The sequence below is a fragment of the Kwoniella bestiolae genome, chromosome 2 (genome assembly GCF_000512585.2).
Source record: "Kwoniella bestiolae CBS 10118 chromosome 2, complete sequence".
NCBI lineage: Eukaryota > Fungi > Basidiomycota > Tremellomycetes > Tremellales > Cryptococcaceae > Kwoniella > Kwoniella bestiolae.
In genome coordinates this window covers 1,509,811-1,522,010 of record NC_089242.1, presented here as the reverse complement: position 1 = coordinate 1,522,010, position 12,200 = coordinate 1,509,811, and the positions used below count along the sequence as shown (strand labels likewise).

Here is a 12,200-nt window from a genome sequence, read left to right as displayed (position 1 = left end):
TATGCTTTATATCACGAAATGGGATGAAATTAATCTATCCATCATACCTGAAGCATGCTCCAACGACGGTGTGCAAGAAAGATACTCTTGGAGCAAGGTCGGGTATCTTGTCTTCTTCTTCGGTGGGCAAGGTTGAGATAACGAGATGGTCCACTGTCACAACTGTGAATTCTTCATCTTGCATAAGTGTACCAACGTGACGGAGCAGGAAGGAGGGAATCATCACCAGCCTAAGCTCCCCCCAGAGAAGCGAGCAGGAGAGGACAATTCTCGCAGTGGGTTTCCCCGAGTTCTCGGTTTTCATTTTGAACCCGCCAGCCAGGTCGAATTTCCAGGTTACGAATACACCGGAAGAGCATGATCGACGATGAAACGTCCACTTCGCACACACAAACGCAGACAAGCATTCCACACAGGAAGAGCAGATGAAACACCAAGCTCCCACGGACACCTTGTGTATACAACACATCTTCTGTGGCCCTCACCAAGAAGAGGCGATGAATAGGACGAATCTCGTCCCGACCTACTCTCCAAGGGGGGGAGGGCACGACTGGGTTTTCCATGAAAACTCAATCATCATCCATCCGCCCAGAACTCAACATCAAAATTCCGGTAACCCCTTGGAATCCGGTTTTCCAAGAAAATAACGTTTCGGAGTATTATCTGACTCATTAGCTCGACTAAGCTCTTACGCGTTCACGCGTCCCGTGTACTAAACCTTGAATATTGGCGTTAGGAGCGTCACGCTGAGATAACGACCAAATCGAAATTACTTTATCGGGTAGATATATCTGATAGGTTGAGGGGTGTGGCGTATTTCTTGGAATTTTGATTCAATTGATTCCTGATTCCTAGATTTCTGGAATTTTTATCTGATATGGGTTTTGTGAGGCAGATCTGGTCTGATGTGTGGCCGAGCGGTTGGGTTTACGCGGGATGACAATATTTGTGGAAGAGAACTGCGATGATGGCCGGAGTTGGAAGGAGTGCTGGATCTCATATCACTGGTTGAGGTCGAAGTCAACACGACGACATGAAGATTTCTGGGTCGAGGGATGTCTGGTTGATTTGAGGCAGTTCTTCCACAGTTCAGCTTCTAACATTGGCGATATCAAGTCGACGTCGAGTCGTTGATCATTAGTACCGAGCGGGAGGGGGACTCTTCCTTCATCCTTCACTAGCTGTAGGGGTATTGACGTTGGCGGCTGACTGGTAGTAGGCGCCGGAAAGCAGACATGTCAGGTAAATCTAACAATGATAGTAACGATCGATGATGGGAGTAACAATAGCCAGTAGCGTATCGACGAGCCTCCAGCATGTATAAAGATGTCGAACAGTCATGATCAGGAATTACAAGACCTGATGAAAGACATGATATATACGAGTATATTATGGGAAACAAAAGACAGAAGAAGAAGGGGGGAACTACACGTCGAGCCTTGACCTATATATATATTCCTCATGGAGACGTGACTCGAACGAAGAGATCTGTGCATACTTGCGTATCTTTCAACGCGTTGCTCATCCCATTCAATGGTTAGACGTGTTTTCGTGATTCAAAAAGAGATACACAGACATTCGTGTATCGTGTATCGTGTATCTTCGTGTCCAAGGGTTACTTTGACCCTTGATATATACGCGACTTCCATCGCGTTTATCTGAGACGCATCAATCGGATCAACCAATCTATACTTTTGATCTTGCGTATTGTAAATCGAAAGAAGGTATATTTATGTACTTGAACGGCTCGCTCCTACGCTCAACTACAAAACTCCCATGGATACATCGTTATTGTTGGTCCCAGTCAACCTCCTAAGAATAATGACTCGAATGATCATTCAGATTACGTCCGGTTCGGAGACAGGCGATAACATTGCAGAATAGTTACTCGGCAATACCGCGCTTACGGTTACGAGTATCCGCCATGACCACCTACCACGACTCAGTGCTTACATGCGCATTTAGTAGCTGATATATATAGCAATTCACACATTACTCGTACTGGTAGCATAGCATCCCCACCTCACCTTCGTCAACCTATCACAACCACGCAGAAAACGCACCAACATGTCCTCGTCCATCCGGATCCTCTCCTCCTCAGACGTCGACAAAGTCCTCGCCTCTCTCTCTCCAGACCTAGCCCTATCCTCCCAATCCAACGTCTTCAAGCACTTCTCCAATCCCCTCCCCTCCTTGTCAAACGAAGGAACATGCGATCCAATCCAGACTCCTCATCGAATCACTATCAGCTCCGAATCATCCACTATGCTCTTCATGCCCTCTCGTGCGCCGACCGGAGGAGATACCAGGACGACATCCATCAAGATCGTTTCTGTACCCACAATGAGCGATGGGGGTCTACCAGCTACGACTATGGTGATGGATGAGTCTACGGGGAGAGTCAGGGCTGTGGTGAATGCTAGGAAATTGACTGCGCTGCGGAATGCTTGTGGTGAGTTACTGCATATCTTCCAATCACTATACTCCACTCTGTTTCACAAGGGTCTATCGTCTATCTATGTCATTTAGCTCAGACCAGATACTCGGTATTCCTTCTATTGAACTAAAACCAGACTAACCACGATATGACCTAATCAGGCTCGGCCCTCTTCCTCCGACTCTTCCCAAACCCAACCCCACCAACCCATCTAATCCTCTTCGGCTCCGGCGCGCAAAGCCATTCGCACGCCATCCTCTTCCTCCGTCTATACCCCTCCCTAAACAACATAACATTCATCATCCGCTCTTCCACCGCCCGATCCCAATCCGTCCTATCCGATCTATCCGCCCAATTCCCAGACGTGAACATCACCTCGTCAATCCATCGAACAAACGATTCAGAGGGGTTAGATGAGGTGGTAGGGAAGGGAGATATAATCGTCACTGCTACGTCGTCTACCACGCCTCTCTTCAACTCTACAAAGACAACACCGAAGACAGGGGCGAGGGTGATACTGATCGGATCGTATAAACCTACGATGCATGAGATAGATAGGGAGTTGGTACAGGGGGCGGGGGTGGTGGTTGATTCGGTTGAGGCTTGTATGCGGGAGGCTGGGGAGTTGATTGATTCGGATTTGGGGAGGGATGATTTGGTAGAATTGGGGAGTTGTCTGGATGAGGAGAAGGGGGAGGAGTATAAGAGGAGAGTAGAGGAGAGAACTGAGAGAGGGAATGGAGTGATTGTGTTCAAATCGGTGAGTTTGCGTTTACGTTTGCGGTGATCTAAGCTGTCCTGATCATCCCGTCGTGCGCAATTTGAGCCATCTGTTTACATAACAAGATATCGATGTGTACGAATAGTGGGGAGCGGTGAGGCGTGAGCCGGAAGGCTGATCTCTACCTTTTCTTCACGTCGCAGGTCGGTCTAGGGATTCAGGACGTAGCTATAACGAGTCTTGTCCTGGACCAAGCCGAAAAGATGGGTTTGGGTAATGTGATAGAGAACTACGACTGAGTTGAATGAACCGATGATGGTTGTTCTGGACGTATGGGAGGAGCTGGTACGCTACTAACAGCATGTTCAATGCATTTAACCATGAGCGCATGGTCTTTTGCAATCATCATGGATAGTCCGTGTGATTTCGTCAGCTCAAGATCTATCGATTATATTGCATTTGCTTATCAAGCTAAATGACAGACATGCGAGCATGACAACACCTCTAGAACTGTCATCACTACTAGTACTTATCGAACTAATTTCATACTTTGCTCGACCATTCTTACTAGGTATTCGGCTAATGAACTTGGTAGGATTTAAAAAGGACTAATTCAAGGGATGTCCAATGATTAGACAATCATTGAGCTGCATATGATGTAGTCAAGAGGCCTTGTACTCTCACCAACAGATAAATAATCCGAATGATAAAATACATAACATTGGTTTGAGCAAAGGAAACGACGTAGGCAGTCAGTTAGTAGTACATAGCAGGAACGAAGAAACAAAGGCACCTTTCTTTCAAACATTTCTGATCATTCGGCATGGTACAGATCTTGATTGATATCCCAGCGGTAACGGAGTGAAAAAGGGGATCCTGTCTGGCAAATCAGGAAATATGTATACTGTAAGTTGTGAACGATCCCTCTCTCAGTCCTCCGTTGAGACGCACAGTCCCTTCCCCACCTCGACCTCGATGTAATTAGGAGAGTCGTAATTGTGTTGTCTGACACATGCCACCTGACGACGACGGCACATCAATTGATTGAATGATTAAGCTTTTTAGGAATCACACCACGACGCCGCCGCCTCGCCGTCATTTATCAATGTGATGGAATGGATAATTCAGCTTGATTCCGAGTTGATCCTTGTTCCATCTATTGCGAGTGGGTCCTTTGGGAGGTGGTGGACCTGGGTCTGGATAAGAATGAAGTACCTTGTCTTATAGATCCATGTCACAGGATGTGTTCGTTGTTGTATTGGTCCACTCCATGCTATGCTATGCTTTCGTTATTCAGGATTGACTTTGACTAGGTACCAGTGCTCTACTACATCGCAACCACGAGTAGAGTGAAATGTTCCGATCAATGCCATTCCATTTTGTGTCGAGTGTCGTTGGTTTGTTGGCTGTCCGCCTGAAACGCACACTCCATCCTTTGAATTGGTATTGGTGATTGGTACAACGCACGGACCGCATGGTTCATCTCATCTGTACTGTACCTCGTGCTTTGTGCTATGGAGTGCTGTGTGCTAGTCGAGTCATATCAACCACACAGGAGCACATACCATACAAAATAACCCACTGATGCCCATGTCGAATTTAGAGTTATCACCGAGGTTACACTCATTACACTCACATTGTAATTGTGTTGTATTCCTCAACGCCCTCCCACCAAATCATCAACACATCAATACACATTCCAACTTACTGCGGATACTCGTACTCCCCCACTTTCTATCACATAGTTGGATCAAATCGGCTCCCCCACTTCCTCCCACACGGAGAGCCAAGACCACATCACAAGATCCATTGTTCGTTGGAATCGCAGCCATCCAACTTTTCTGATGGGTTTCTTCTTGTTGATGTTAATTGAACGATACCACCAGATCAAATCAAATTGCCAAACGGCATTAGGTAGGTAGTACCTTTAATCAACTTTCTTTCTCCCACAAAATCAACACATACTAGACGATAAAACTCCTACCTCAAGCCCATGACAACGTACACGAATCAAATCATCATCTATCCATCCAATCGCTTTCCAGAACATCGATCTCATCCACTAGAGTCCTGAACAACAGATTTTGCTTCAACGAGCGAATGCTGCTAGGGTGGTTGTCGCTCCGTATTTTCCCTGCTGAATAAGACTTGCCCACCGATCATCTTCGTAAACGATCATTGATTAATACGATACACGAATGCGACTCTTAGAGATTTGGAAGAAGTGACGTTTGTAAAACTGAGGACAATCGTGAGTGACCATGTCTAGCTTTCCCACCACTGGATGTGATCTGTATCGACACCCAGAACCTTGTCATTTTTCTGCCCCATATCTTGTTGCCGTGATCCCTATCTCTGTTTGTCGATATCGATCATCGAGCGGGTGAGGGTTGCTCCCTGGTCGGGCGTCGCGGCCGGCTGAATGAGCGAGAGATGCAAAAGGGGTACAGTAGGGAGTCAGTGATGGGCTGTCGCTGGGGATTGAAGACATGTCGTTGGCGTTGGGGCTGGTCACGGTGGATGATGCCTTGGGATATCTGTGCGATTGGTGGACCGGGGTACAGAAAGATGGAGCTGGAACGATCAACACCAAAAGAAGGAGCATCTCGCTGATCAACATGCACTTATTAGCTGTATATCAACTTCCACAGGCGATTATTTGCGTCTTCGACAAGTTAATCAGGATTACACAGCGGTCGGAGCAAAGTCAGCTAGGTCGAGCCGTCAAGACAGGATCCACATAGCAGAACGAGGTGGACCCACTACCTCAAGTGAGTGGATTTGCAACATTCCCTCGCATACCGCACTGTCAGTCTTGCCTCCAACGCTCCGTCGGCCCTAACCCGGGACCGGGAATCTCTCACACTATATCTCCTATGGTCTTCCGTCGCCTCACTCACAAAACCCCTGCTCTATTGCCTCCGACTATAGATATCCTTTTCCGTCTTGAGCACAGGTGAGCTTGGACGCCGCCAATTATCCCTTCCCGATCCACCCTCGACATATTTCCAAGTCTTAGCAAGCAGCCTCAAACCCTATTTCTTATTCCCTATACTGTCATGTCGAAATCACCGAGCAAGTCCCACCACTGACTTCATCCTACAACACGTAGCTTCCCTGTGCTCATTGCGGGACTCGACTCCCACGAAGAACATCACCTTTCCAGGCGAACACCGATCCAACCTCGGTTCGAGATCTCCCATAGGCCTCGCTCTTGCCCATCGTGTGTGCTCTCAGGAATGACCGCAAGTCAAAGCTGAACAAAAGGCCGTTTCTAAGAATGTGAGTAGTGTTTCTTTCGCATGCGGTCCGCCACATCACCCCCTCGTTCTCATTTGCTGGAAAACCTTTTTGTTCTTGGACTCAACATGAAACACACATCTTGACCATACCTGAATGGGACGGGGAATTCTTTTCCCTTAACCGAGGCTTTGTGGCGTCAGGTACTCCGCTTAAATAAGATGACGAATCACAAAGTATCATTTCATGTCTTATCCTGAAACTCCTCTCTGAGATGGACAGATCGGAGATTCCACCCAACCTCATTTTGACATTTATGGTTTCTGTGAACAATCGAATCTGTGAATCCTCCGACGACAGGGTTGGGAAAACCTAATATCCATGTTTTTAGACTTTTGGGCTCTAACCTGTCTTGACCACTGCCAATCCCAGTCCTTATCCTTGGATCTCTCGAATGCTTCAACACCTTATTAGCGTCACATCAAAAACTCCTCGTACCACGAGGATCACCGATGAAAAGACTCACGTATGCTTTTTTTTCGTGCCCACATTCCTCTCGCAACATTACCTACACTCCTTGAAGCTTATACTCCCGGCGGTCCCTAAAATGCGCTTTAAACCCCTTTGGTCTCTAATCTTGCTTCTTGAGGCTACTAAGCTTCTTTGTCTTTCTTCTACAGCACTGCGTGCTTCTGCTTCTGCTTCGATTTTCTATACTTTAGAGTTTACCATTATCCTTTCGAACCTCGCAAGTCATCCACTTTCACCATTGTTTTCTCTGGTCTCTTCAGTTCCTGAACGTTTTCTTGGCTGACTAACGGGTCTCGCCGCCTTCTCTATACCTACAGCTAGATCCAGCGCACAAGAATCGGTATGTTCTCTTTTTCCCTTCCGTTTCACGTTTCCGCCTTTGATTCCTATCATCCCATCGCAGTTATCTGTAAATCATCATAAGGGACTTTAAGGATAAGGATAATTTAATGATTCTTTTTTTGATCCTAAAACATGGCCTACCCGAACAGGAACCATATGAGCATGTGTCTGGTCTGACTCTTTTTTTCTCCCCTCCTCACCATGAGTGATCAGCATCGAGGATTGAAGAATCTCCTCACATTTGAGATGCATACCTCATTCTTATTCATTGATATATATCTCGCGCAATTATGCAACCAGCTTTCTACCCCATTATCTGTCGTACCATTCGTCGAAGGCCCTACTGATGGTGCTCAGTCAGACAGCTTTTGGTAAACCGATCTCAATCACCGAGCTCCCCGTAAACTTAATATAGACTTTTCAACAACAAGCTGCAAAAACTTTAAAACAATCCTTGGTCATAAAGTTGTCAGTCGTAAGTTGGATTTTTTCTATTGAGTATAAAAGTTGAAACACGATGTCTGAACCTCCTTTCATCTACTGAATCACAATCATGTCGCACTTCAATTAGCACACTACATCATCGTATTGCGCCGGCCGCGGCTCACTCTCACAAAAGAAGAAATCACTCAAGTCCCGACATCAACCATATATTTTGTGGACTGGGTAGAATTCGGACCTGTATGTGAAGTGTTCATCTCTACCGCTATTTCATCGCCGCCCTCCAATTACAAAATCCGATATCAAATCAGGTAATGATATAATGACGATGATTTCGACAGAGCCGAGAATGGGTGAGGAGCAGAGATCTGTACGGTCTTTGCCGGGAGTGACTTCACCCGCTCGACAACCCGCTTCACCTTTTTACCGCCGCGATGAACACGACAAACGAGATAATCGAGATAGGAGCTCGCGCCCTCGCTCGACTTATGATGCCCCTTTTGGACTGGTGGAATGTTCACCACTTCGAAGATCTCCACACCGTTCCTTACCTTCTCCATCGTTTTTCAACGATCCAGGACCCAGTTCGGCGGGATCTAGGTTCAGACCCCCTCGACCGGAGTTTGCTCAAGCTGCAATGCATCAGGTCGGACCACCACCCCTCGCACCGTATGTCACTGCTGACCGACGATACTATGCACCCAAACCACCTCCTCAGCAATGGCTGGGTCCTGACGGGAGACGAACGGAACCTCAGGATAAACCTATTTTCCCTCCACCGCCGAAACCGCCCCCTCCGCATATAGTCGCTTCCTCATCGGCCAGACAGGATTCATCACCATCGTATCACCATCGTTCTAACTCTCATTCACCCGAAAGCTCAATGTCTCAATCGCAACTACCGCCGACTCGACCCACAACACAGTCATTCCGCTATCCTCCCGTCTATCGACCTCACTCTTCCTTTTCGTCTGAACTCGATGGGCACTACCATCAGCGACTTGCACCTCTTTCTCCATCAATTGTCAGCCTCGACCATCGGCAATTCCACCATGACGAGCCCCTGAGCAGGACGCATTCTCACGAATCACAGCATTCCCATCACTCCTACTCGATGCAGCGGGAACTTTCAGGAGGATCCAGCATAAGCGGTTCCAGCCATACAGGCACGTCGTCGATGCAACCTGGACAGCCATACCCTATGGGAGGGTACAAGAAGAAGCGAACAAGAGCCTTGCTGACGCATATGCAACAATCGGGCTTGACGAGATTATGGAGAAAGGTGAGTGTGGATCTCTTTTTCGGCCCTTCGAGGATTTAAAAGGATTCTACAGTATTTGCTCTACTTTTTTGATTATCACGAATTTCTCATGGTTTTCCAATGCTGTAAATCCTTTTTTTTACGACTCCTCTCGTAATTATGCCGTAAAGATGCGCTCGCTAAGCGGATTGTATCAAAAAGCAAAAATGGATTAAGACTAACAACCACTTTCTTATCTTTGGCTTTGTCCAACCATCTTTAGACTAAATTTCCGACTGGCGCAGACAGAGAAAAGTTGGGTCAAGAGATTGGGTTGACACCGCGTCAAGTCCAGGTATGGTTCCAGGTGAGTTTCTTTTGACTCTGCATGCTTGATAAAGCTTTGTTCGGGCATGGCTGTGTATCGCGCCAGGGATCTGGAAGTAGACGTAATTTTCGTGTTAATTGCGCTTTGCTTTTTCCAATTGAATCGGGTTATTACGGAAAGCTGATCGATCGGATTTTTTCCAATTAACAACTGCAGAACCAACGTCAGAAAGGACGAAAGGCACTGGTGATCAATGGTGGTATACCCGAGGGCGAGGATCCAGCAGATTATGAAGATTTGCAGAAATCCCCCAGATCACGTAGGTTGTCGATTGATGGGGATGACAGAGAGAGGGTTTCCGCCTGGGCGGGAAGTTCAAGTTCGTCTGCCTCTACGAGACTTTTGATTGATCCGCCTACTACTGCTGGATCAAATTACCACGAACCGACATGTGAGTTTGCTGTTTTACTTTTCTGGCATCTTTGGGATAGTGGTGCTGAGTGATTGGCTCTCCTTTTACGCTCCACCATCAATGATGTTCAGTCCACCATCCTCGGCAATTCCCTCAGTCATATCATGACGATCTGCCACCTCGCAGTGCTATCTCCCTGAGGAGTCCATCGCCTTACGAAAGATGGGATCATGAGCGTGCGGCGGGAGGTGCCTTTGGTGAAGACGCTCATGTCAGACAAGAAGGTCACGATCACTCCCATCTCCATCATCATCATCGCCAGCGATCTCACTCGCATACTCATTCACATTCACATTCATACTCGCATTCGCATCATGGCACATCACGCACAACTACTCATCCACCTCACATCCCCCGCCATCATCAACATCAATCTTCCTCTTCTAGTAGGACGTTACCCGCCATAACCACAAGATGGGAAACGGACAAACCCTTCCCATCGGTACTAGAACCTTTTGCTCGATCCCCTCATCCCCATCTTTCAAACCCATTATCCGCGCCATTACCTCCCACCCTCTCACCCCTATCAACGAGCAGCTCCTCTCGACCTGATACTCGCGCTGCCCAACCTTGGATCCCACTCCCTATCAAACGACGCAGATCTTCGCCCAGTACCATTCCTGAATCTCTCAAGTCGGCCTATCCGGGGAATATCGAACCTTCCAAAACCCACGAAGCGAATATGAGACTGTCTAGATCAAGATCGCATTCAGGTGGTGAAGAACATGAACTCGACTTTGTACAGGATGATCAGGCGTACTCTCAAACGTACTCCCAGTCCCAGTCACACTCTCACTCGCATCTTCCTCCTGAATTAGCTAGGATAGCGATCAGCGGACCGCTAGATAGGAAGTACATTCAAGTGGATGGTGAGGATCAAGGATTCGACCTTCCTTCCATTGCCCCTGGTCCGACTTTGGCTGGATCGGTATCGCCTAATGTACGGATGGGAGATAGGTCGATACCGCCATATAAGAGAGTGAGGTCGGAGGAGATACTAGACTTGGAGACGAGGGGGATGTACGTGGAGAAGGGTAGTTCCGGACAGGTACAGGAAGGGGATGTCGAGGATGAAGGGGAAGGTCATGGCAAGGGCAAGGATAAAGCAAGGACACCAGTCTCATCGTCGAATCTTATGAGATTGTTGGATTGAATCGTCCGTGCGACACTTCCTTTGAAGGTCTCGATTCCAACCTCACCGACCCTATTATCTCTGCGTCTTTCCTAATGGAATACCTAGGCTTCACTCCTTTGGATATCCCCTCTTCCTCGCATCGACGGGAGGTCGATGATCTGGCAGATCATGGATGATGTGGCGGATGGATATCATAGATGACCTCGACATCGGGATTTAACACTGAAAACAGGAATAGCGAGGTGATGAGTGATTTCTTGACGTGGGATAGTTGAAAATATGGTATATCTGGGAACGTCCTATCCACATCTTGGGAGATGGTTGAGCGTAGATCCACTGTGAACATGTTTCCAAGGATACGTTAAAATTGTATCATCTGGTGAACTTGGTCCATACCAAGTCTGGGAATTTGAGGAGTAAGCCATCCACAGTTGTGTGAACCAGATGATGCCAAGGTGACGCAGTGTCTATGTAGATAGTGGAGAACCCGACCAGATGAGGAGGAAGAAAGGGTATTCTGAGCCTGTGCAGTCTGATGCCCATCTACCATCTGGGGCTATGAGGTATCGCCGCCGTAGAGTATTGTAGCCTTCGAGAGGATGTCACGCTTTCTGCAAAGAGGTTGGGAGAGGTCGGAGGGGGTAGTAGACCATGGTAGAGCTGTAGTAACGCATCAGCCATGACCTATTAGCATGTGTCATGTATCTCTGTGCTATACAGGGGAGAAGTATCGAAGACATCACTCACACGCCAATACACCGACCGTAGGACTATACCTCCATCAGCAGCTGCTTCACCTAATCCTGCTTTCGTCAATGCGGTAGCTTTGAGTCTACTTGGCGAGATCAGAGGGTCTGAGAAGAGTTCTTTCCACTTCGACCTGTTTTGCCATACACCAGTCTATCAGCTCAAAGAGACGATGTTCAACTGAAGAGCTGATGATGGATAGGTCTGCCAGACTCACCGGATCTCTTCAGGTGGTGGACGAGGGAATACCGCTTCTTCGCTTATGTAATCTGCCATCATCCGGTCATGTAAAGGGTATGGCTTGAAGAGGAGGATTGGTCGAGCCTACTTTGTATACCAGCCTTTCTAATATCGGTCGAGAATGATGTGAACAAGAGTGGACGGACAATAATAACATCTTGATGTCGTTCTCACAATACTCACTCGCACTACGTCAGAGTGGACTAATCCACGTGTCATTAGCTCCCATTAGGATTTGTCTGTAATCGAAACATTATGAATGACTAGCGGGATCATGTCGGATTAGAAATATTCGTAATGACTCTGTTCCGGCTACCTTTCACCGG

General features: G+C 47.4%; 3 protein-coding genes across 3 annotated transcripts; 2 read left to right on the top strand and 1 right to left on the bottom strand.

Moving 5' to 3' along the window:
* Nucleotides 1-2,067: 2,067 nt before the first annotated feature.
* Nucleotides 2,068-3,457, top strand: I302_103713 (uncharacterized protein; the record flags this gene model as incomplete). Its single annotated transcript, XM_019189081.2, has 3 exons — nt 2,068-2,452; nt 2,599-3,197; nt 3,362-3,457. The coding sequence occupies 3 exons, from the start codon at nt 2,068-2,070 to the stop codon at nt 3,455-3,457; spliced, it is 1,080 nt and encodes a 359-aa protein (XP_019048643.2).
* Nucleotides 3,458-8,061: 4,604 nt separating this feature from the next.
* Nucleotides 8,062-10,905, top strand: I302_103712 (uncharacterized protein; the record flags this gene model as incomplete). Its single annotated transcript, XM_019189080.1, has 4 exons — nt 8,062-8,994; nt 9,236-9,319; nt 9,497-9,731; nt 9,824-10,905. The coding sequence occupies 4 exons, from the start codon at nt 8,062-8,064 to the stop codon at nt 10,903-10,905; spliced, it is 2,334 nt and encodes a 777-aa protein (XP_019048642.1).
* Nucleotides 10,906-11,430: 525 nt separating this feature from the next.
* I302_103711 (uncharacterized protein) lies at nt 11,431-11,913 on the bottom strand (the record flags this gene model as incomplete). Its single annotated transcript, XM_065869724.1, has 3 exons — nt 11,431-11,547; nt 11,635-11,767; nt 11,852-11,913. The coding sequence occupies 3 exons, from the start codon at nt 11,911-11,913 to the stop codon at nt 11,431-11,433; spliced, it is 312 nt and encodes a 103-aa protein (XP_065725796.1).
* Nucleotides 11,914-12,200: the final 287 nt, after the last annotated feature.